At 41.9% G+C, this 26470-nt stretch overlaps 1 protein-coding gene across 3 annotated transcripts; it reads left to right on the forward strand.

Annotated features, from left to right (window-relative positions):
- Positions 1–3867: 3867 nt before the first annotated feature.
- LOC147243993 (protein FAM222A-like) lies at positions 3868–26221 on the forward strand. 3 transcript variants are annotated; one of them, XM_086187034.1, is made up of 3 exons: positions 3868–4149; positions 13438–13615; positions 22228–26221. In XM_086187034.1, exons 2-3 carry the CDS (start codon positions 13474–13476, stop codon positions 23625–23627), a joined length of 1542 nt encoding a protein of 513 aa, XP_086043160.1. In that variant the 5' UTR covers positions 3868–4149; positions 13438–13473; the 3' UTR covers positions 23628–26221. The 3 variants fall into 3 exon arrangements, with proteins under 3 accessions (XP_086043160.1, XP_086043159.1, XP_086043161.1); XM_086187033.1 differs by having other exon boundaries at positions 13435–13615; positions 22228–26220; XM_086187035.1 differs by lacking the exons at positions 3868–4149; positions 13438–13615 and adding an exon at positions 20462–20636.
- The last annotated feature ends 249 nt before the right edge of the window (positions 26222–26470 follow it).

Raw genomic sequence — 26470 nt, forward strand, 5'->3', positions numbered from 1 at the left:
TGAGGATTAAAAGCTAAAAAAAAAAAGCAAAAGCATTGGATGTCACTGGTATTCAATCTGCAAGTGACTTTGTTACCCAAGAAGGTGGCGTTTATCTGCCCATTTGTTTGTTTTTTTAGTAGGATTGTGCAAGAAAATATGAAGCGCATTTCCCCCAAACTTGGTGTGTGTGTGTGTGTGTGTGTGTGTGTGTGTGTGTGTGTGTGTGTGTGTGTGTGTGTGTGTGTGTATGGGGGGGGGGGTAGAGTGTCTGGCCAAGGAGGAACCCAGAACCCACAAACTACGATATGTGCAGTGCTGCCAGGGCTTTGGTCGGTGCCCCTTCATGACAGTGCCAGGTCCTGCAAGTTCACCTTGCTTGTGGAAAGCACATTCCAAATGCTCTCGAGATGACACACAAATTCATTTGGACTCTTTTGTTTTGCTTGTGTTCATTTGATGAGAACACGCTCACATTTAGTCATTTAGCTAGCTCGTTAGTTAGCATAAAGGCTAGACATGAAGGGGAAAATTCTGTCTAAAGGCAGCCAAGTGTTACTTGGCTGAGCACTGTGACTACCTTGAGCCTTGTCATCACCTTGTGGTTGCCAGGGAATCAGGGAAGGACATTCCAGGAAGTCACTACGCCCGGCCTTGAAATTGTCTTACACATAACATGCTTATTTGCTTTCTTGTTGAGAGATAGATGAAGAAAATCAACACTCCCTTCATACTTGGTACAAAGTTTGATGACATGATAACAGCCAGCCGCCACAGAGGCTTCCTTGAATGTAATTGCTGAAATGTTGACCCGTTCATTTCAGAGCAGAGGTGAGTGCATCATTTGAAGAAGGACGCACAGGTGTTACTAACAATGGAGTGTTCTCCAGTAGGGCAACCAAAGGCCAATGGTATTTTATCTAAGGTTAATTGGAAATTTAATTATTTTATTTTTATTGGAATCAAAATCCCAAGGGGACATCACAGTGCGTCAAATTGGTCCGGGCAGTGCAATCCAGCTACTGTCTAATCGCAGTGCTTCATCACAAATCGTATCAGAGTGACTGAATGAGTGGCCTGAATTCTCGATCTCCTGGCCCCAGCTTTGTGCGCAGTGGCAAAAAGAAAGCCGAAATGGACAGAAGATTAGTCTACAAAAAAAATGGACAGAGCAAGCCAATAATTTGAACTAAATTTAACCCAACTGCAACAGGTTTTTTTCTGATATTTTTTATAGAATGGTCAAATCTCTACTCACAAGCTCCTATGTGTTCATATTTTGTCCAGCGGGTCTTAAAATCTGCCTCTTGGTATTTCCACTGTCTTATTTTCCTCAAAAAATGTACATTCTAAAACTTGTATAAGTTCCCTTTTAAAATATCCAATGGAAATGGCTACCCTCTTGCACCGTGGAGTGCTTAAGTAGCTCAGGGCAAAAATCCTTAGAGATCAAAGGGGTCCCTTAAGGGAACCTTTATGTTGATTTGATGCATCTCATTTTTCAAACCTAGAGCCGCAGTGGGTTTATGCAGCTGTGCACAGATGCCTCCATCAGAGCTGAGGAATACGAATAGATAAAGACCGTCTATTGTTCCGTGTGCTATTGTGACCCTGGATGTCATGTTATTTTGTCTTTTTCCATTTCCATGATTCATAGGAACCATGTAGGAAATATGTAGGAAATATATCCATGATGACACAGTTACCACATGCTGTGTTGCTGTTGGACCCTTAAACATGTTCATCTTGGCAGCACCATTAGATATTAGCTGGGTGAGTAGTGAAGCATGAACCAGCAAAAACTGACTGAAAAGACTCAAATTCAGTGTTGTAATGTATTCCATACACAAAAAATGATTTTGGTTACATCACGGATGCTCCCATTCTCTCCGATAAATCCATTAAAAAAAAAAAACTATTAAAAATTGAGAAATTGAGACAAGCTCTTACCAGGAGAGATTACTAACAGAGAAAGATTCAGATTCGGATTCAGATTCACTTTAATGTCATGGTAACCAGTACACCGAAAAGACGAGGTGCAGGCTTTCCAGTGCGGAGAAGATATAAAAATATAAAAACAATATAAAAACAAAGTGACGAACAATGTGCAGACTTATGAAGTCTAGGGAAGGCATACAAGTAGACATAGTAGAGAGGTGTGGGGCAAAAACTGTGTGAAATTGTACTGGCATGGGATATTTTAAGAGGGACTGACAGTTGCATGGCATTCATATATTGCACTTATTTTGTGGAGGAAGCATTTATGGCTCTGACAGTTGGGAAGAAACTGTTTCTCAGTCTGTTTGTCCTGTTTGAATGGCCCTGTACCATCTGCCTGACAGCAGTGGCTCAAACAATGAATGTCCTGGGTGGAAAGAGTCCTTCAGGATGGTGTTGGCTCTCCTGAGGCAGTAAGAGCTGGGAAGGTCCTCCAGTGTGGGTAGAGGGCACCCATTGACCTTCTCAGCCATTTTGGTGACCCTCTGGAGCTCTTTCCTGTGTGCCCCTGTGCAAATGGCAAACCTCGAAGAGAGGCAGAAACAGGTTTCCCAGTCAAGTTTTTAGTGTTTGCTATCGGTTGAATGGTTTTTCCTAATCAAATATCACCATGTTGTCTCTGTAGTCAGTTAAAACTGTATTTGTCTCATGTGGTTGACTCTTTTAAGCGGAAGAAAGAGGTGAAAAAAACTCTTATAAACCAGAGAGGGTTACTATTTATGCTGGATTCCAGTATATTTGTGTGTGCAGTTGTGTGGCATAGACAGCTCGAATAATGTAATATTTATAAAAGATGAGCACTTTGGATAGGAGCTACTGTGTTAACCAGTTTAGTGTTTAGTGTCAACAGAAAATAAGAAGCAACTCTTTGTCGATCATGTAGCTTTAGATGCGTTGTCCTACGTCACACGTATGTGTGTGTGGTTTAATCCTAATGTAGTTTTCACTGGTTTTTTTTTTGAAAGACATCAAGTGACTTAAAAGCTGATTAGCAAATAATACAGGCTAGTAATGCAGATTTTACAAAATGTAACAAGATAAGAAAAACCAAACTATACAGTATATGTGAACAATATAAACGAAATGATAAACAAAACTACTGAGGACAAAAAAAGGTTTGATTTAAAAATAATAGTTGTAACTGTTCAATAACTGATATTTTGTGATGGTCAGATAATTGATGCTGAATAAAAAGCATCTCATTGCCACATCGGCCAAAATATCAGATATCAGGGTCCCTGCTGAGCAAAATCATTCAGCTGGGGATCCGGTACTAAAAATAACATTAGCCTTTAATACACATGCCTGGATTTTACAAGTCATACTTGGTGGTATTAATCCAATCAAACTGTGTTTGTATGGCACTGTTTCATGCAAATTACAAAAAAAATAGATCAGCAAAAATGTGTTACAAGCCAAACAAACAAGAAAAAGCAGAACTGTACTCAGTTATTCATCGCTAATAGCTAAACTCTCTAAACTGATTTAAAACAACATTATTTGCTCACATTAATTTAAATTCATAACTTTTATTCGTTATTATTGATAGTGTCTGAAGACCACACCACACCAGTCCAGCTCTCAGTTAAAGCTTGAATAAACAGCCGGTGCCTCTAGAAACGCATTAGTAAGACTGCTGTGTTGCCTTCCTCGCCGACGGGAATCAATAATAAACACAAACTTGCTCCGCAGTTTAGATTTTATGTCGGTTGCTCGTCTCCTTTAATTTTTTCCGCGAAACAGCAACGTGCTTAATTTGACGGGTCTGGCGTCACAGCGACGACCCCGCCCCCTCTAACATCTGATTGGCTGGTCCGTGGGAATATTCAAATATAGTCGTGATTGATTGGCCAGGAGCCGGTTTCAGCAGCGCAGAGGTCTCATTTCCATTCCGACATCAGTGACACACACACACGCACACACACACACACGGGTATCTCGGTTGCTGAGATGCAACACGGAGAAACAGAAACGTTAGAATAATCTTGCAGAGGAGTATGTGGCGGAAGTAGAGCTGACGCGACCAGCCTCATCTATGGATATTCCCTCAGAGCTTCCCGGTGATCATCGCGAAATCAGCGGCGAGATCGCAGAGGAAATCCGCCTTCCGAGCTGGAGAGCAGCCTATCAGCCGTGGAGGACCAAAGATAAACAAACCTTATGATAAACTCTGTAAGACATGTTTCTTCTTTCTCTCCATTTATTCGTGAAGCGAAAATAAGAAAAATTGCTGCGTGGATGTAATAATAGGTAGAGAAAATGTTGCACAGATGCTTGATAACATTAGGATTCGCCCTTCATTGATTTTCAGGTCGCTGCCCAGTAATGAAGAGGAGCCTACTAATGTTTATTTATAAGGGCCCAATCAGCTGTGTTATTGTTATAGGATTCATTTCCTGCCGCTAATCCCTGACATGTGTTAATAGAAGAGAAACCAGGCCTGTTCTTTCTCTCATAATGTGAGTTAAAGACATTTGCATAGTTTCTTAACTGCTCCGCTGTGAGTCTGTACAATCCGGCTACATGTGTGAGATGGATGATGGCTTTGTGTGCAGTGAAAGGCTCCTAACGTGTCAGCGGCAGCTCAGTGGATACGGAAGTGCTTTGAAGTATATTATCGGTCATTCCGAGCTGCCGCTGCCGCCGCGGCTGCTGCTGAAGGTTTTTCCACGTCCATTGTGTGGAAGCCGGAGGTGGGATCATCGCACCTCACTGCACCGGTGGAAGACGAGGTTGAAGGTTAGCTGCAGCAGAAGGGCCTAGAGATTATTGGCCAGGTGTGAAATTCTAGCCTGACTGCTTTCCTGTCTGTCCTTTATTACCCAGAGGGATGGGGTGTCACTGCTTCCCAACACAGGATTTTTTTTTCTCTCTAAATCTCTGGTTCATGGTTCATAACCCCCCCCCCCCAAAAAAAAAGGAAAAAAGAACTTTCCTTTCAAGTTTTATTCAGAGGAATATGTGTGATTTTTATTCTTTGTCACGATTGAAGCCCCCATCTGATGCACATCTGCGGATACCGATACTAATCCCTGGAGTCTATGGGATTATGTCAAATGTTGAATCATGAGGTTATTAAAAGGATAGGTAGGTAGGTAGATAGATAGATAGATAGATAGATAGATAGATAGATAGATAGATACTTTATTGATCCCAGAGGGAAATTCAGCAAACCTATACAGTAATGAATTCTGTTTAAATGATTTCCAAAGCAATTAGTTCGAACTGTCTAAAGTGATGACTGTATTTTTTGTATCAAATTATACTGTATGTGCTGTGTCTCTATCTACAGTATCTTGATATGTATCATATTGTGAGCTCCAGGGATTTAGCCAAACGTCAAAATACAAATGTTTAACAATATTCCCCTTTTTCTATCATAAAGTAGATTGACTTCATATTCAATCCATAATCTTGCTTTTCCTAAACTTTCTCTCTTCGGTTAAAGACTTCCTTGTTTATTTTTAGAGATGGAATATGAGAATCAGCTGCATACTGAAAAACAAATGCATCTGTCAGTATTGTGACAATGTTGTCGGAATGACTGTTGGCACATTCAGAAAAAATCAATTCCTTGTGGTTTATTGGCAGTATATGTGGTTATCATGGCTAAATAGGTAAAGGTAAATGTTAGAATAGCTTAAACAGTCAGAAAATGTACTGTAATTCAGGCTTCAAAAGCAGTTTAAGTCACATCTCCATTGATGCATCTCTACATGTAATTTGCCTTTAAATTTGCATTGTCTGGATGGGCTTGTGCCACTTATGCATGGAAGTGTGAGGCGTCGGTGTGCAGGTGTCCTGTGGGGTTTCCCTCTGATCTGGCATCGCACCCCAGATCCCAACCCTGCGAGGAGAAGGGATTTGTCATGTGTCTGCCTTCTTCCCTTTTGCTTTCTTAGGAGTGAAACTGAGCTCTGATTTATTGTGAAGTTTCCCCCGGCTCGCTCAATCTCTTAGGCTGCTGAACGAAGGAAATGGCTCACCATGAGAATGACCTTTTTCTGTGATTACTACCCGGGCCAGTGCCTACTAGACTGATTGTCTTTCCGCATTTTTTTTTTTTTTTGTTACAGAGAGGATGATGCGAAATTTGTCAGAAAACCTTTACTGTCCTAACGTTTTTGCCTGTCAAGCAGGGAGATGTCCACTGCTTAGTTGCCTTGCACTTTTTCCCGTGCGCCCTTCGTAATCACCTTTTTATCTGCTGAGAGATGTCATGTGTAATTACAGGCAGCCTGCCATCTTCTGAAATCTGTCTAATTGGTCTTTTCATTCTAACAAGATGGAGGAGTTGTGAGAGAAGGGTTAAGGGTGGAAGGTTAAGGACTGAGCCCCCGAGGTCACTGGGGAGGGGGCGGGCCTGCCAAGGTTATTTAGTACTTTACTTGACTGATCTTTATTTTGTCTACATGATGGTGCTCAGCCATTACTTCAGATTAATGATGAAGTCTGTCAACGTGCAATGGATGCGTCATCATTTGGCCTAAATGGAGTGAGATGATGACATTGCTAGTTGGTCCAGAGATCAAAGACCCATTTTTGATGTCAGTAGGGAGCTTATCATTAGTTTATCTCCACATAAGAGCCATACAGGGAGCATTTTCTCCACAGTTTCTAATGAGTTTTATGTTTACTTGAAGAGATTGGTGACCCTTAACATTGCAACGAGCTCCCACAGGACGGGGGGGGGGGGGGGGCATGAGGGTGAAGGGATTAGAATAATTCAGTGTTCTCAGTTTTGTCTTCTTCTGTGGTTTTTAACAACCCCTGAAGATGAGAATGGAAATAGCTCCACCCCTGCTTGAGATGACAGATAGCAAGATGAAAGAAATATCATAAAGTTAAAAAAAAAACAGATCTTATCTTGCTACAAAACATTCAGCTCACTCTCTTCACCATCTGTTATCTTTTGAAGTCAAAGTTTTCCAAAGGCTGGGCAGCACACCCACAGTCCTTTGACAGCGTGCATACTGGGATAAGGATAAGATAAGACTTTACCCCATGCAGTGTGTTGCTTTTACCTTGGCACCGTCTGTGTGCAAGTGCAGATTTTCCGGTCAGTCCAAGGCTTCCAACCATGGACAAAGACGAGACTTAATTATGCCGCTTTGGATCGATGGCTAAATTTATACAGAGCATCACAATTCCACTTCTCCAAAAAACAAAACAAAACAAAACAAAACAACAACCCCTCCCCCCCCCATCATTCACAAAAAAAAAGGAGGGCAAACTGTCTCCTCCTGTATTCCATTAACAGGATTTTTGCGTAGAAATGCAGAAAAAAAATCACGAGTGGGACAAATTTAAAAAAAAAAGTCCAGATTGTCTTATTTAGGGCTCCACCCATATACAGCACAAACAAAGCCACTGTCAGCTGAGGCCAATGTTTATATATTGATGGGAAAGTTTATATTAAAGATGGTCGCAGAAATGTGTCGGATCGAATTTGTCCTCATTCAAAGAGAGGGTGATGAAACTTTATGATGGTACTACAGCTTACGGTCTTAGTAAATAGTTGGATAGGGAAATGTAGTCACAAGCTTGCTCGTCTGACTGTAGAGCAGGAAACTGAAAAAAAAATATCTGCGCTTCTGTGTTTCTTCAAATGCTTCAACAGCTGCTTTAGATGTATTTTTTTGTTGTCAAATAACTCCATAGTGGATGGTAATTGAGTTGAAAGAATTCTTTTTCCAAAAAAAACTGATGGAGGGGTATATAATGGACCGGGAAAGAACCTATTCTATTTTAGCCCATTAAACACAACAAGCTATTTTATTATTTTACATTGGATTTTTCAGAGTTCAGCTTTGCAGAGGTATGCGCTCCCTAAGTTCTCTAGTATTTGTTTTGTGTAAAAGCTGTCATGTCATTAAACGGACATTACATTACTGTTCCTTCATTTCACTGTAACTCAGAAAGACTTGTAACAACCGACCTTAAATTTTGTGCTTTTAAGAGCTGCAACTTTTCGACTGTGACTCCGGCTATTCCTGCGACGGGAACAGTCACTGTAGTAGAGAGGTTTGGCATTTGGTCCACCTCTGCCTGTGGGGCATAAACTGTTGATTGATGTAGATGTCATAATGGACGTCAGAGGAGTGGAAACATATCGGCACTTTTCTCCTGTAATGGAACAGCATCCTTTGGAAACGCAGGGGAAAAAATGAAGGTGAGGGAGAAGTGATAGTAAAACAAAAGAGTTTGCGCCAAAACATACATGGCTTTGATTTATATATGCTTGATTATACGGAGCATTATGGAGCGGAGTTGCTTAAATAGTCATTAGAAACACAGGTTGTAAACTGTGTTTTCAGGCGTTTTCTTTCCACCTTCATTGTAACACAACTGTGATCTGGCGGCTGCTTAGAATTCTGCATGAGAGAAGCATTAATAATGACACCCAGCCATTCACGCTGCATGATTTACATCCCACTGAATGCTCTGGACATCTGTCCTAACATTGCCCTGCCATTGTATACCACTCACATGCATTTTGTGCTTGTGCACAAGTTGAATAGGAAACTGTTATCCTCAGGCCTCAAGTGTTCTTGCAGCAGGTAGCAGAGTTGCTCCAGGGTGTTTTATTATCCTCTATGTGAACCTTTTGTGTCATTTTTTTTACGTCTTTTTTTTTCTGCAGAAAAGGAGAACAGAGAAATCTGGGGCTCCTCTATGGTGCGCTGATACCAATTATGCAAACTATTATAGAATTTAACCAGGCCAGCTCTTATCGGCTAATCCAGAAGAAATAGATTCTATTAAAAATGTATGAGGGGGAAGGGGGTGCTGTGTGGGAGCAAGGGTGTATGGATAGAGACGCATGGGCCAGCTGCAGCTGCACTGCTGTCTATCTGATTCTGTCAAAATACTTGTCTGGTGTCCTCTACTAAGATCGGATCTTGCAGTTCTTACCTTGAAGGCCATTTAGGAAACATAAAAAAGTGCCGCAGGGTTGACAACATGGAAGGTAGCATCACCATGGGTTTTCTCAATTCAAAGCTAATGGGGTCTTTACCCTGGAGGTTGGATTATTACCAAAATTAAGATCTTTGGCAGAGGTTTGTGAGATAACATAACACGCATGACTTCAGCGTCACCACAGCCAGCTTTGCCCTGTCTCTGTCTTCGATGTGATGATGTTTCACGTCTGTGACAGCCTCTTTAGTCTCATTTAACCACTTGTTCGCAATCTCCGTTTTTATGAAATGTAATCGTCAAAATTCCCGCGTGATATGTGCGGCGATATTCCATGCTGTAGAACAAAATGTTAACCCTTATTTCAGGCATTTCATCTAAAACTCCTCAAAATAAAATGGGCTGACATTTAGACGAGGGAACCAAATTTTTTAACAATGATAACAGTTTATTTAGTCCTCATTTCTGCACGTCTCTGAATACAGTTCATTACACAGTGATCTGGTTGTTCGTACATTAATAAAGGAATACTGCTCCGGCCTTTGTTCATCATTTACTTCTACCTAAATTAACCAGTTGTGCTTTTGCATATGTTCTCTTTTACTTCGCTGTAGAGTAGAAGGAGGGAAAAACATTAGCATAGCACTCTCATGCTAATCCACCCAGAGAGTGAAAAGGGGGCTCATCTTAAACCTTTTTCATTATCATCTAATTATTAACTGAGGATTCTCAGAACTGCTAAGAGGGGCAGAGTGGGGAGGTGTGTGTGTGTGTGTGTGCGTGCGTGCGTGCGTGCATGCGTGTGTGTGTGTGTGTGCGTGCGTGCGTGTGTAGCCAGTGTTTTTTCCTGTTCATTTCATGTTGGGTGAGAGGGAGGTTCACAGTGCAATTAGCTTCTATCTTCGCCCTGACCCTTGATGCTGCTCGAGGTCATATGACTCCAGAAGGTCAAACAGGTGTTCAGTCCAAGTTCCTGTATAATTTATAGCTATCTCCCCACCTTGAAGGATAGCCTTGTGCAGCCATTTTGTACAGACAAACCAGATAAAAGCAAGGTGTGACACATTTTAGTCTATCCCCCCAATAATCAGCTTTGTTATCTTGAAAAATGTGATTAGATTATCAGGAGCTTAAAGCAGGTTTCCTATTATGGGCAAAAACACAGAAGGGGCCTCTTTAATAGCACAGTTGACTCAGTGAATATTTCTGTCTTTAAGGCATCAGATTATCTCCCTGTTTAACTACAGCAGCTATTAAAAGTCTCCCATCACAGCGCTTAATGCTCGACCTTGTTATCGCCTCACAAAGTGCCACCTCCTGATCCGCCAGAAGACACTTGCCTTTCGTGTCTTGTCATTGACGGGGAATTGGCTTGAAATATAAAACGCCTGCCAAAACATCCTTATCGGAAAACCATAGGGGACAGTAGATGGACTGCAACACACACACAGTTGTTATCTTCCTAGCAAGCCCTCCGTGGACCTCATTGTACTGCTTATCAGCTGCATGGATGTCGCTGGAGAATGGCGGAGGATTAGAAATCCACGCACCTTAAACTTGGTGCTCCCTTTTTTTTTTTTTTTTTTTGCCTTTTATGCATGTCAGGAAAGAAATCCTCGAGACATTGGAAATGCCAGCCATAGCTGAGGCTTTGCAGGGAATGTGAGAGCCAGACGCCTGGTCTGTAACCTCTACCATAATGTCTTACACCGAGGCAGATTAGCTGCTGATTGAAACACTGATGGAGGGGGAGCAGCAGTGACCATTATGTTAATGACAGATAAGGAGGGACTCTTGCCCTCATTTGGGAGGGTTGATTAGAGCTGTTCTATTTACTGTCATTTTCAACATTGTTGAATTTTGTTTGCAGTTGCAGACTGCATTTTTGTCACAATTTATGATAGCTATTTTTTTCCCCATGGTCCTTTTTTGTAAAGTTATTGTTTTTTGGTCTTTGCCCATTTTCTCGTCATCTTTTTTTACCTGACAGCCTGAAAGTCAAGTCAGGAGGGCCACAGATAAAATAACACGACGTCACTGAAAATGGAAGTCTCCATGCTGGCAAAGTAGGCGGCTGTAATGCTCGTCATTGAATGCAAGAAATGGAATTTAGGGCGCTGTGATTGTTATTAAAATTAAAATTAAAACTAAAATGAGCTCCATTATGTTGTTGGACCATAATAACAATTAGAGCATCTTGGTGGGGTGGCACTTTAAGTGGGTGTAATTTGACGATAGCCAGTTGCCCCAAAGGATTACATTCTAGCTTACTTTGGGGCTGCAGGTAGCTCTGCCTTTGCTCTGTAAAGGAGAAATCTGAATATAATCACAATTTTTTATCTCTCACTTCGTCAAAAAAGTTAGAAAAATACGGCCCAGATTGTGAAAAAACAAAGTTTCCCTTTAAGTATTGTTTATGATGAGTTAAAAAAAAAAACATAACTTGATTGCACTTCTTTTTAGATTCCTATTTTTAACTTTATTTTGGGAGCCTGTCTTCACATTAAAATACCCTCCTTGACATAATTTTCTTGCAGGTGCAAATTATTGGAAGCTGCTTCAATTCACGTCTCATTTTCACTGAAGGGATTTCCCACGAGACACCGTCTCTCTATCTCTGCGTTCTCTCCATCTCCTCCTTCGCTAATGTGTGGTAATGGAAGGATTGTTGTGAAATTTCAAAATGGAGTCTTTCAGCTCTTCAGATGTGTGAGCTCAGACGAGACACTGAGCAGACTGAAGTGGGCTTGTCACCATGGAACAGATGTGGAGTGGAGGAGGGGAGCGAGTTGTTGGGGTTTTTTTTTTTTTTGTAGCCACCTGAGTAAAATGAGAGACGCTACAGCTCCTCTTACTTTTGAGGTGAACGTAATCACGTCTCTGCAGCTAATCACTGAACAGTGTGTTTTATGGTTGCCTGGCTTCAGCTGCTCTCTGGACCCCTGAGGGAGAAATGAAAGCAGAAAAAAAAGCCCAAAAAAACAAAAGGTCATTAAATGTATAAAGAAAAGTAAAGGCAATGTGACACCTGCATGCTGCAGCAGGCTTGAATTAGCCTTGATGGGCGATGGAAATACGTCTGTTTGTTACTTGTAAAGATTAAACTAATTAACTATTAATGGCCTATAAGTTGGTGATATTTGCGTAGATTGCATTCGTCTGTGGAAAGATACCTGATTCACATGCAGTAATGTGATAGCCCCAGGCTTTTAGTTTTGCAGCGCTAGCATTCAAATTTGCTGACTCTTTCAGATAATCAAAGAGAATGTCAATGAAATATTCCTTCAGCTGTCAGAACGATTGCTTCCATCATCACTGCTGCCGTCTTTTCCAGCTTCTCATTCCCTCTGACGATACTTTACTCTGCAAACAGCACAAGCTATTACAGGGAGTGAGGTGATTTGGGGTTTCTCCACTGATCAATATGACCCCATTTATGGAACGAGAAAGCCAGGTCTGGGGCTTAGTTACAAATGAAACACACAGCCTGAGGCTACAGGAGGCCTTGTAAACGGACTGCATGATTGCACCCGACAGAACAAGGTTGATAACATGAAAAAGCCGTCATTATAACTAAGCAGGAGGAGGCTGCCGAGTTGCTATTAAGTGATATTACTTTAGTAAATTCCCCCTCTTGGCAGTTCAAAGTGGAACTCCTGAATTTTAATACGGTAAAAAGACCCAAGTGTTTTAGAGTAATGTAGAAGAGATGCTTTTGAAAGATGAGACACTCCTGTGGGGGTTGAGTGTCCTTTACTAGCCTGCAGATTTCGCAGCAGAAGTAATGTTTGATGCAAGAGTTTGAATTTATTACCTCCACCAAGGAGGTCATGATTTCAGTGCTGCCAGTCTGTCAGCAGGATTATACAAAAACAATGTGGCTGACTTCACCAAACTTGGTGGAAGGGTGTAATTTAGGCAGAGGAAAAAGCCATTACACAGGAAAATGGTTTGTTTTCTTTACACTTTGATGAACTCTTAGCGGGTCGACCAGATCACCTCTTATTTGGTCAGAAGCGCCTTAAGAACTTGATGTGTTTCTGTGAAAACTGAATTTTCCTTAAACAACACTCCTGTCTTTAAGGCATAGTGCCACCGAGTGGTAGCAGGAGGTAAGCCCAGTGGGGCAAACATTTACGTTACATTTTAATTTTTTGCTGTTGTCTTCATGTGATGTACAGCAACATTATAGATAGGATGTGTTCTATAGCGCCATCTAGTGGAAGCAGGAAGTGATAACATTGTCAAGGGTTCTGCGCTAGTCTGCTTCTACGTGTGAAATCCCAATATTCTTGATGGCAACTTTAATTAGGGGTTGAACTCCAACAAAAGGGTTTGCATATGAGTGCTTTCAAGTTTACTATGTTTGTAATAGCTGGTATCTGCTTAGTCTACATTCCAATAATTCCTGGAGTAGTGAGGCCTTAGGAATCACAAAAAAAAAAAGAACAGAAGAACAAAACCAGTCCATTCTTTTCCAATGAGTTTTTATCACATGTTGGATGGAGAGTAATATGCCACCTTCCTGTTTTACTCCAGCAGGTCTACCCAGGCTCTGTGCAGCCCTAGTGAACTACCATGCTGGCCTGTATTCCAAGACGGCAGAACTTCTCATCTCAGCGTGTGACCTGCACACCCAAAAGCCTCGATGCTCCACCACCACCTCCACCACCGCCATTACTGCTGTCGGTGCCAGCGCTGCAACCCTGCACCCATAAATGTGAGTTTAGGCTACTTGACACATGCTGCAAAGGGAAGAAGCTCTCTTCTGGCTTGACAGTACAATGAATTAATGATCGTTTTAAACCTGCTAACAAAGGACTGATCCTGACCCTGTTGACAGTAGACGAGGAGTAGCTTTTCTGTTTGTTTCTTCCTGTTGTGTCACAAATGATATCAGCGCACCGGAGAGAAGTGGACGTTGTCAAAAAAAAAAAGGAGTTTCATCTGTTGGGCTTCAATACTCTTTGATTTTACACTGATTTATTCACGGATTTATTATTAATCTTTGTGCTCATTTCGATCATGCGTGCTTTTAGCCTGTGTTGCAATTTCAGCTGCCATGGAGCTCCTTGAATTAGAATAATGGGTCTCCTGATGATGATTCTTTATAATTGGGCTACTAATCAGTTGGCTCCCACATGAAGGTCAAAGTGGACTCTGAGAGTTAATCAACTCCTGTACAGGGTTACTAATGATTTGGGGGAATTACCACTCTGTTTTTGTGTTGTTTGACTGATTATACTGCATGGAAGGTTGGGTGGCTATTCTTTAAACTAGATTACAATTGAATGATTAAATGCTTTCAGATTTGGTTCATGGTTTTGAGCCACTTTCTTTTATGTAGGTTAGATGCTGCTCCTTCCTTCGGGGCCATCTAAGTAGCAGAAACGCAGATATTCTACTTGGATTTCACTTTATTGATTGCTTTATCAATACAAATGTTTTATATTGGTTTTATGCATATGGTTTGAATCGATATTGAACATTCAGTGGGACTGTATTACTATATTCTGAATGTCAGACTCGCATTGCCATATACAGTGCGTGGACTGTTGTCTAATTGGAAAGAGAGAGCATGCAAATGTTGGCAAGTAAAATTGTGCACATTCAAATTTTTGTCAGCTCAGTATCACAAAGATCTTTCTGCATGCTCTTATCTGGTGGTATTTGTACCTTTAGTGTGTGAAGGGCAGTGGTCAGGACGTTCTTATCTGTTCATTTGCATCTGTCCTTATCCTCATACACAATCTCTTTGTTCATGCATCATAGATGTATTTGTGTGTGTGTGTGTGTGTGTGTGTGTGTGTGTGTGTGTGTGTGTGTGTGTGTATAAAATCTTCTATGTTTAGAAGTAACGAAAGCAAATTTCACTTTGGCGACTTCCTCCTCGCTCACAGATGTTTGCACATATTCTAGATAATTAGCCTCCTCCTCAGGTTGCAGTTTGCCGAGGTCACCTAACTTAAGAGCCATAAAACGTCTCAAGTAACAGGTGCAACTCGGCGAACAGGGGAGAAATTTAAATAGCTGGAAATTCCTTCCCTATTCAGCTCCATCGCTCTCACCCCTCCTCCCCACTGAGTGAAATGTCTCCATGTATTTTTTGTTATTAAATATTAATTGGGAATCAGTGGAGCATTTGTCTGCTAAATGCTTGAACAGAAGGGCCTGGTTTGCCTCCGGCAGAACCACGGGTGGGTTTCTCATCCTGTTTACCTGCAGGGCTTTTTCTTCCCCTCGCATTTTACAGCAACTGTGCACAGTGCAGCCCCCTCCAGCTCCAGCCTGACATTTCAAGCACAACCGGAGCGAATAGACTGCTGATGGGAGCTCGCTCTGTGTGGCCCAGGCCTCTTCAGTTAAATGAGTCGTTGTTGGATCGAGTTAAATAGGGACAGTCTTTAGTTTCTGCTGCGCTTTTGAAAGCCATTTCCATTTTTAGCTGTCAATAAATGGAAGGCAGTGGACATGAAAGCTCTCTGCCACCATGTGAATGATTTCTGTGAAACGAGTGTTAAGAATTATGCGTTGAGAGTGGATGAGAGCTGTGCTCCTCGCAGTTATCTCAGCTTGAAAGCTTGGGCTGAAAGTGCTTTTTTTTTCCCATGCTGCTGGCCTGTGCTCGGGACGGCTTTGAGAGGGGAAACTTTGCCCAAGCTGGGCCAAGCGGCACAGAAACAAATGAGGAGTGACACTGGTGCAAAGGAGTGTTCGCCAGAGCCTCTTCCAGCACACATAACTAAGTGTTCAACCCTGAGGTCACTCTGTGAGCACCCCTTCCTGTAGAGATTACCGAGATGGAAAGAAGGAAGCATGTGAAAATGGGACAAACGAGTTATATTTGTATTATAGTGTGTTTATGGAAGGCCATCATAAATAAGGAGGTTAGTGTGGGTGAAATTTAAGAGCATATATGCACTAGTGTCTGCTTTTTCCACCTCACCTTCTCTAATGGTCCCCTTGATTTCTAGGTTGAGTAAACCACAGGGAGCCATTAATCAGGAGCCTTCTTTCTAGCCACACAGGAGATTGATATTAATGCCTCTTTAGAGAAGTATATATTGACACGATGATATTCTATTCCGTTATTACTTAAACTTCAATATAAATCAGCTTCTTAGGTTTTAAGAGTGAGTACTTCAATCACAGGACTCTCAGGATTCTGCTAGCATGTAGGTACGCTATGGTATCGCAATATGATATTACAGTTCTTCATTCTTTTTCATGTCCTAGTTGTGAAAGAAGCCTCTCTGTTGATCAAGTCTGATTGATTGATTATTGTTGTCTTGCCTTACTTTTTTTTTATACACGTGCACTTATTGCACAAATAATTCAGCCTTGAGATTTTTAAGACGACTTCAAGTTTGAGTGACAATGATTGGGACTTTTACCACCGTAGTCATCGTGCAAGAGGAGAAAGTCAGTTACTGTAGCTGTGTTGACAGAATGTGTTTGGAGGTTGTGAAATAAACGATAAAGGTAATGACTGAAGTATTGCAAAACAAATCAAAAGCTGGGCCTAATTATCGGTTTGTGGCCCTGAACTGAGAGGGAGGAGCCAGCAGCTGCTAGTTGGAGTGTCATTACTCCTTTGAACCAGCAGTCGTAGTAGCTTGTGTATAACAGATGACTGAAGGCAGGACCAATTAATTACACGGTTCTAATGACTGGGCTTATTGGGCCAACTGGGTGCATAGGGGCGGTTGTCATGGTAACGGAAACGTAGGTTTTTAAATGTGACATGTGTGCTGTGCTGCGTATTTGGTTGTTACTTTAAATATCAGGACTGTTTGGTGTATTTATGCTTGCTGTTCTGTAAGTAGCCGACTGGCGCCACGTTCTACTCGGGACTGCAAACATGCTTTCTCCCAAAAAAGTATTCAGCCATAATAGAACAAAAGACCTTTGGGATTTTTTTTTCCCTAGCAGTTCAGCCAATATGCATGAATATTAACGTGGAATTTTTTTTTTTAATCTCATGTGAGAATCATGGTCAGTTTAATGGTTTCCGCGTGTTAGTCCTCTGGGTATCAGCTGGAAGCCACAGATTTGGAAATGCAATGAGCTTGTCCAAGTCCCAGTATCAAGCGTGCCTCTGGGGCTTGTTTTGCCCATAAATTAGTGATTAACTCTAACTGCTCCAAAACAATGAGGTATGGGGGGGGGGGGGGGGTAGCTTCAAGTGTGACCACGGGGAAAAGATTAGCCTTTTAAAAGAGGCATAAAGCATGGACTGGGTTTGTCTGGGGGGCTGGAAGTTTGACTATGAAAGACCATATAGACATATTTATACATATATACACACATTCATATGTATATATACACATAAATAAATATAAACACACATACAACAGGTCAAAGGAGTTGAATTTGTCTGCACGATGCTCTCAGTCAAGGTAACCGGTGGCATAGAAATGGCTGATGCAGTTTTCTGTGCTGCTTTTATTTCTGCCGCTGCTCTCCGTCAGGTTCAAGGTGATCAAGTCAGACTGTTAATTATCTCTCTACCTGAGAACGCCGAGCTGCCACGTCCCTGCTGCCTCGCGAGCTTCCTCACATTTGTTGTCATTTCTTATCTTTGTTTGTCCCGCTGAATGTTGTTCATTTTGTTTTGCAGATTTTTTTTTTTCTCCCTGCTATCTTGTTATTTATCTTGTGACACAACTCAACTCCCATGTTTGGACCAACCAAGATAAGCTGCAATGTTATTTTCAGGCTCTTTTTTTTTTTTTTGTTTATCTTTAGCAGAGGTTCTCAAAATCGGGCTCCAGGGATCCCCAAGGAACCATCGGGGTCTTGTAGTGTGTCAACAGGGAAATGAAGGCGAGCTGAGAGTAATATGACTCCGCATAAAAATATAACTTTAATAGACATTTGATTTTTATCATATTTGAAACATATTTTGCCCCAAATTTACTGATAATCTTTAGTTAATTTCTTATCATTTCATCTTGCTAATTTTCCAATAATTTCTTGTGATTTTACGGTCATCTTTCAGAAAGAAATCAAAGAAATTTATCTAATAGAAAATGTGATTAGAAAATGTGCAAAAAATGTCACAATGACTTAAGAAATGGCAGAAACAATCGAGATGAATTCAGATCAGGAATAAGAGTGAGTGACGAGCGACGTCATTTCAAACGGGGGTGAACTGTTGTGCTTCAGTGAAAAAAGTCACTGTGATTATCTACAATACTGCCATATAATTAAAAAATGGCATCATGAGTCTGACCGCTTGGTTTTCAAGAGAAATGTTCACAAATTACTAATATTTTTGAACGTGAAGTAATTTCCGCAACATTTTTGCAGTCGAAAATAAGAATAATTGCTTTTCCCGCAAATGTAGAATCCACAGTGATACAGAACACATTTTTCTTGCGTATGTGCTGACTGTGTACTAGAAAAGAGGTCTGCATTCATCTCAACCCTGCTAACCTTTCTCCTAGAGGCACCACCCGTAGCTCAAAGTTCTTTCTTGAGTTAAAAATGTACAGCAGTGTTGTTGCTCAGTGTTTTATTTATGTTTCTCTAAATCAATTGTTTAAATGGACCGCTGCGCAGCAAAAAAAGCACATCAGTGAATGGGCACAGTTTGAACGTTTCTTGGTTTTGGAAATTTCATATAATCTCCTCGGGTCGTTGGGGTGATAATCAATGCTGTCATTGTTCATTATCAGAATCCAAGCCCAAATGTTTGAGTGACACAGCAGCCTCTGCGCTGTAGGATCTTCCCTTCTTGGCACTTTTCAGTGTGAAACTTCAGCTCTCGCTGTGCCCGACTGACGTTAATGATCCACACATTTTAGTTGCCATTTGACTTGTGCGTCGTGAAGCGAGTGAATACTGTGAGGAACGACTTAAAGATATACTTTTATTATTGCTGCCACATGCTATGAGAGAGCCACCGCTGAGAGGTAAACATGACGTGCTGTGCTCAGTTTGCTGCCATTTAACGCCACGGATTGCTACTAAAGCCGTCAAGACTGGAACTATTACCTCTGCCTGTCATTTAGAGCCATTTTAATGCCGGTCATGTCGTTTCGGATGTCAGTTTTACCTTCATATCACCCCATAGGTGAGCGCCTGTCAGGATAAAATGATCCCTTTCTTATGCATGTCACACAGTTGTGGTCCTGGGTTGATAAATGTGTCAGTGCAAAGTGGAGAAGGCCTATTTGCTAATGAGGTTTCCATAGCGGCACATTAAGGCAGCCACAGTGGGGAGTGCAGCTGTGTTGTGTCCCCACGGCTCTGACAGGGATGCAGTGTCTCAGCTAACAATATCAGACACCCTGTGAAGGTGCGTTAGCATTCTGAGTGTTTGTGGAACAACAAGACAAGTGCCACTGACATTTGACTGTATTTATTTCTGCTAAATTATCTGTTGTCAGTTATCAAGCAACATTATCCAGAGTTGCTTCTCTATGCTTTGGCCTCTTTATCCAGGAGGATTATGGGTGGGCTCACATATTGATGTTTTTACAGTATTAAGGCGTCTTCCTCATCCCAGACGCTATTGTTTTCTCTACCGTGATGCATAATAAGTCGTTTTGTTTGGTTTTTCTTGCTTTTTGTATTTCTCTGTAGAGCTCATACATGCTCCCGGGCACTGTGGTTGCTGGTCCCCCCATAAGGAGATCGCTGGATAGATTGAACACTCCTCCGTTACCTCTTTTCCTCCATTTTAAACACCCAATTTATTCCTTTCATGAGATGGATCTTGTAGATTGAATCATTTTCACAGTCGGAGGCTCACTGTAGGCCCGAAATGAAATGAACTCCCAAATCAATTTCAAATGGGAACAACAAGTGAGCTCTCCCCTGCATAGCTGGAATTGGTTTTGTTATTGAAAATGAAATGAAGTGTTTTGTTTTTACACACACACACACCCCTCCTCTTGTTATTGCAGATTACAGCTTTGTGCTTGATGATTTCCAATGATATGATTGAGGTTAATTTCACCGTGCTCTCTTTTGGATGTCACAAATTCCATAAAGGTGTCTCTCTGAAAGGTGGCGGTAATTTCTACTAGCTGATTTATTGTTTGAAACGCGGCACCTTCTCAACCTTCCCTTTGTTGCGAGACGTTAAGCAGCCATGAAATTGCCTGAATAATGGTCTTTAAATCCATTCTTAGTTTGTCCTGTCAGCTTTCACCACACACAATTCAATCAGCAGGGTTCTTGATGGTTGCTCTTTATTTTTTCCATCTGCTGTAACTTTACTTTCTCAGTTTGGGCTCTGTTCTTTTACAGTAGAATCTCTTCTGACCCCATAAAAGCTCAAAATGGAATGAAATGATAAAAGGTAGATGCTTAAATTATCACAAAGCAATTGAGAAACAGCCGAAAGTGACGAGACTTGGTATTACATCCTTAAAAGTACGTAGAAGGGGTAGGGCATCAGAGGCAAGAAGCTAAAAATATTGCAAAACAGTAGGACCTTTTTGGGACATTTTAACATGTTATTGCTGTTTGTGCTAGTCTACCTGAGGTCAGGTTTAAAAAAACATCTTAGGTCTACATATGTGATATGAAATCATTAGCAAATGTTCGTATGTTATCCAAAGCCAGGAAACCAATAGGGGCTTACCAAGCTTATTGGTCCAGCTAGCAGCTAGCAAATGCTAATATGAAGTGAAGTGTTTTCAAAGATGACGTGAAAGTAACCAAAAACAACAACAACAAAAACAGCTTGGAGATTAGAGTTTTCAATGTAATCGGGGATGTACCATAATGTAAGTAATAACAGGAAAGTGCTGAGTGAGTTGTGTGAAAACACTGCACAGAATGCAAAAGAAAGATTGAGTGATGCTACACAAGCTGCTAACAACAAGCTAGCAACAGAATTAAGATCATCGTGCTGGAAGAGGTTTTTTTGTTTGTTGTATTTCTACATTTATGTGGTCATTAGAAGATGTTGAAGGTCAGTTATTGTGCTGTGACACATTTAATACAACAAGACCCTTATGGAGTTGATCATTTCCTCCCATGTTCGTATAACATGTCAAAATGGCCGCTGTGAAAAGGGTCTATTGACAAGCAAAAAGGGAAGAAATTAGCATTTAGGCTAGATTCTTATATAATTCTTATCAATTTCAATTTCTTTGTTTAAAAAAATATAATCATCAATCCATCCATTTTCTGTACCGCCTATCCGTTAAAGTTTGCGGGGGGGGGGGGGGGGGGGGGGGCTAGAGCCTGTCCCAGCTGACATTGGTTGAGAGGCGGGGTTCACCCTGGACTGATAGCCAGTCCGTCGCAGGGCCAACAGGAGCAATTATGGCTCAGTATCTTATATATACTTGAACACAGTCACCAGGGGAAGTGATTATAATCAGATATTCATCCAGCCATTTTCTACGCTTATCCTGTTGGGGGTGGGGGGCTGGAGCCTATCCCAGCAGCCTTTGGGCGAGAGTTAGGGTTCACCCTGGACGGGTTGCCAGTCCATCACAGGGCCAACACATATAGACAGACAACCATTCATGGTCAAATTACAGTATCCGATCAACCTAACTTGCACATGGAAAGACCCCTTGCTCAAGCCCGGCTTCAAACCCGGAACCTTCTTGCTCTGAGGCGACAGGGCTAACCACTGCACCACTGTTCAGATATTCATTATTTTCATAGCTATATATACATATATACACACATATGTATATGTACATATGTGTGTATATATGTATATGTTTGTGTGTATATATACTGTATGTGTATGTGTATATCATATATATTTACTGTCCTGATATTACAGGCTTAAAAACTCACTATTATTTAATTTCTCTGCTTAGTTGCTTTACAAATTGAATGTGAGTGGATTATTTTTACTGCTTTGCCGTAGGCTCACATTCATTTAATACAAAGGAAAACACTTGATCTAATTCTCATGTGTTTGATCAGAGTTGTGATTAAAGGCATCAGAATTTAAAATGGGCTGTTAGGCATGGCTGATCTATGCCATTAGAGGTTTTTTTTCGTATTTATTTTATTTTTCATCAGTCTGTGTCCCCTTTGCTCCTTCTGCGGCGGTTTAGCTAAATGTCATCAAGTGAATTTCAGCGGCGTTTTTACAGTAAAATAAGTTCCGCCCCTCTCTTCTGTTTTCACTGCTCTTGATTTCCCAAGATAAACTAATTCTCAATGGAACTGAATCTGAATTAATGTCACGAAGCAGTGCTGGAGGGGTTCCCCTCTTGAAAATTAATTCATAAGACGTGTTGATGTCTTCCATTATTCCCCAAAACAGGTTTCACCGACTGGACAAAAACAACATAAAACGTTGATTTTGTCAGCTAAACCCTTGTTTTTTTCCTGCTTTCTTCTCAGGCGAGCCAGCCTCCATGATTTCTCGGTACCCCTCTCCTGCAGAGTTGGATGCTTTTGCTAAGAAGACCGCTAACAGCCCGCTGTCCATCAAAATCTTTCCATCTGACGTGCGGGTGCCACAACACAAACAGCTGAACAAAACAGTGAATGGCCTGGACACCACAGGCCAGCGCTACAGCCCCTACTCACACCCCTTCTCAGGAGGCTACCAGGGCTTACTGGCCATCGTCAAGGCATCAGTGGTGGTCAAGGGTGTGGTGAAAAACTCGGAGGGCAGGAGGACTAAACATGCAAACAGTCAGAGCTCTGTGGCACCGTATAATAATCCCCTGAATAATGGATACACAGTCAGGCACGGGCACAAAGCCTATCATATAAGCTCATGTAAGCCCCCTGATGTACCCATTGAGACACTTTGTTCTAGTGCTGGGATGGCCTCCGGAGATCAGAGCCTGGCCCCTCAGTCTGAGCTGGCAGAGGTTCAAAGCCTGATGAGGCAGATGAGCAGAGTTCCTCACAGCCAGGCCCCGCAGCTGGGGGGGGAGGCTCGAGCCAGCCCCTCGCTGCAGGCCGTGGCAGCGGTGGCACATTCAGAGTCAGATTTCGTCCTGGGAGTCCCACCACAGAGCAGTCTGGCATTCACCGGGGCGGTGCTACCCACACAGAGCGCAGATATGGCCAAAGCCGGGTACCTGGAGAAGGGAGACTACACCGTGTGGCAGCACAAGCATCAAATTCAGCCTCCACAGCAGCAGCAGTCCTATCAGCAGGGAGCAGTGAGGATGTACCGCGTGAGTAACACCGTGGGGCACAGAGCAGCTGACGCTGGAGTCGGCCAGTCTCCTGAAACCAGCCTTGCTTTGGCGTGCTCCTCACAGCTGTCATATGGGCTGCATCCCCTCAGCGTGGGAGGGGGGCAGGAGCGAGTCGGTGGCTCCTCTCTGAACTGCGGCGCCATGCAGGGCGAGTTCTCTGTTCGACAGTACTTTGCTCCTCTCTGGGACAACGCCGTGGCCACCCCGAACAGCGACTGTTATACTTCTCAGGTGCTGGCAATGGGTACAGCCAAGCAGAGAGACCTGGGCCTCCACCATCCTCACCTCCACCCAAACCACCATCAACACCACCAGCCACAGCTCCACCCTCCTCCTCTCGCTCATCCTCCTCTCGCTCATCCCCAGGCATATGACCAAAACCTCTGTTGCGGGCTGCCGAGTTCCAGCCTGTGCCACGCTGCAGTACTTAGCAGCAGCCTGCAGTCTCTGGAGTGCCTCATCAGTGAGATCCACCCTCCCTGCATCAAAGAGCGCATGCTGGGCCGTGGATACGAAGCCATGGGGATGCCTCAACTACTGGAGCACCACCAGCAAAACCACCTCCAGCTCCCCGTCTACAGATAGAGACCCACAACACGTCCTTTTTATAGACCACGTGTCGGTTTGGACGGATAATGAGACATGCCTTTTTTATTTTGTGCATGTCCCGTGTGTGTCGAAGGCTTCAGCCGGAAAAAGTAAATGATAATCACGACTTAAGATACAGGTTTATCTCATGGACTTTTTATTTTTATATCCTCATCAGCCATCAAATATGCCTGCTGTTCTTCGTTAATTACTGTCGCTGAGCACCCAATCATGTTACATATCAGTACGTATATTTTACAGGTGAATCCTCTATCGTTCATCTTCGGCACCCTTCTAATACAATTACTTGAATCTGGGAAGGATCTCCAGTAGAAGTACTTGCTAGTACAAGAGGGAACATTCCTTTATCGTTCGCTTAATTTTGGTTTGCTGCTGCTTTGTTGTTGTTTATTTTGCCTGTTTGTTATTGACTCATGTCTCAGAGCTTCTGCATCATGATGCAAATCTCTTCATTTGCATAGAAAAGTGAATCTATTTTTCTGTTATGCTGTCATACGAAAGGCTGCCACTTGAGTGTTATTCAGTTGTTTCAAGTTTAAGTAGATTTTATTCTTGTCATGCTCAGCACAGTGTCTTCAGACTGCTGTGACACTAAACCAGGGGTTCTCAAACTGGGGTCTGAGTACCCCCCCTAGGTACTTGAGAGTCTTCCAGAGGTTCTTGAGAAAATTAGTTTATTTAAATACTCTTAAACTCAAGAAAGTTTCCACAGCTGATCAGATCTTCTAATGTGACTATATTAATAGAAACATAGAATTATTAGAAACATCGTTGTCATTTGAGGTCCTTATTTTCAGAGTTGTTGGGTTGTTGTTTTTTTTTAATTAAATTGAATACTTTTTTCTTAAGAAAATTTCTTTCTTTCCCCGAAATGTATTTGCTTGAAGGAAAATGTACCTTTTTTTTTTTCGATGACCAAAACAGCCAAAAAAAAACCAACCCCAAATTATTTTTAATTTTATTTAGTAATTGATGTAAATAATTAAATAGACAACCTCAAAGAAAACATTTCCAAAAAACTGGATGGAAATCACGAAGGAACTGGAGATCTTAATCATCCGACAGTTGGCGAGTCGTCGTACTTATTTATTTCTATTTATTGAATCAGATCAGTGACACTGGATCCCGTTTCTTGTGTTTAAATGCTTGTGAATGGAGTTTGAACTTCCACCAAAATATCTCAAGATCTCAGGACCCCTTCTGAGCAAAGCCTCTTCAAACGGGGGTCCATTGAGAGTCAACTTGGGGGGGATCCAGATGGTTCTAAAGCTTGAGAACCCCGCCTCTAAAAACTAACACTGTGTCATTCAGGCCAGACAAAATGTGGCCTTTTGGTTGTTTTTTTGTTGTTGTTGTTGTTGTTTTTTTTCCTTTTCTGGTAACATTTTTCAGAGGCTACGTGGAAATTTCTCTTCTGTTTAGTTGTTCTCTGGCACGTTGTGGCAATATTCTACCGCGGTGTTTAACAGAGTGCCATGTCGACTAGTAGGCTGTCTTATTATCTTCATCGTAGGGCTATATTCTGGTTACTGATGGTGTGAGAATGTAGGACTGAGTAGTTCCTCGTGTGTCTGCACTGGTTCTGTAATATTTATTTATGTCTTCTGAGTTGTGATGACAAAACCGTCTCTATTATTATAAAAGTGCAATTATTATTATTATATATGAACATGTGAGCACTCTCCATGAAGTATGTTGTGGAAATAACTACATTTGCAATGTACCACCCTAATTCCAATCCTCACCCTTTTTGCCTCTCTTCTTAATAAGGATTGTCAAGTAAATGAAATTTTTTTAGACCCGGAATATAGTTTGTGTTATTGCATATTATTTCCCAGACAGGCAACCTGAGAGGACGCCTATATTATATTGATGAATTATATAAACTAGTTGTGATTTCCAGGTTTTATTGCAAAGGGATTTCTAAGGGTAGAGCCAGCCTTTCTCTTGAGGGTCTTGGGGTTTATAATCTGATGTAAGTCGATCGTTGGCTGAAACACACTTGACCGGTTCCTCCATAAATAAATTGGAGGGGATAATTTTGTTAACTTTGGAAGCCCAGATGGATGACGCCGGAGGCTGAAGCAATTTGAATGCGTTAAAATACACATGTGAAATGAAATTGCGCAGGCCTTCTACTGTTATTACATTTGTGTATGAAAAATACATGCCTTCTTGAAGATAAAGCCATGATATTACTGCTCAAGTATCACAAAGGTATTGAATGGTCCTGTCTGCTCTTATTCTGCTTCTCTTGTCCTAAAGTGGCAATATTGTCTTTTAGATCAGACAGTAACACACCCACGTCTATTAGAAAACAAGCAGCATGTCATGAATAATTGCTTTAGATACACTGTTGACAATAAAGCAGCAATGTTAGATTGATGACCTCATTGCGGATAACAAATAATTCAGATTTAAAGGTCAGCGGCTTTGTCATTGAGGCATTGTTTTAAATGACTTCCTGTCTTTAGCCCATTGTGTTCTGGCTCCGCTCGAAGCTTTTCCATCCCATCTATCAGGCAGGACAGGCCAGGCCGCTGTGCTGATAAACTGGCAGGAACTACAGACATGCTCCTCTCGCTCTCGCTCAGAGACGATTAGCTCAGGCCGGCCTCCTCCGGGGAGAGGAACTGGAGCCAGGCCGGCCTTCGGGACACACTTCAGATAAGTGAGACCGGGCGGAAGAGGAGGATAGTTCTGGGGGATTAGTTGACATAAAGGAGAGAGATTTAGCTCCAGTTTACTGCTGTTTGAAAATAAGTTAAAACTGTACCCCCCCCCCGACCTCGTCATTTTTACCGAGGTCAAATCAATTC

Source organism: Aulostomus chinensis, chromosome 19 (assembly GCF_037954235.1).
Source record: "Aulostomus chinensis isolate RoL2024-O1b breed Wild chromosome 19, RoL_Achi_v1.0, whole genome shotgun sequence".
Taxonomy (NCBI): Eukaryota; Metazoa; Chordata; class Actinopteri; order Syngnathiformes; family Aulostomidae; genus Aulostomus; species Aulostomus chinensis.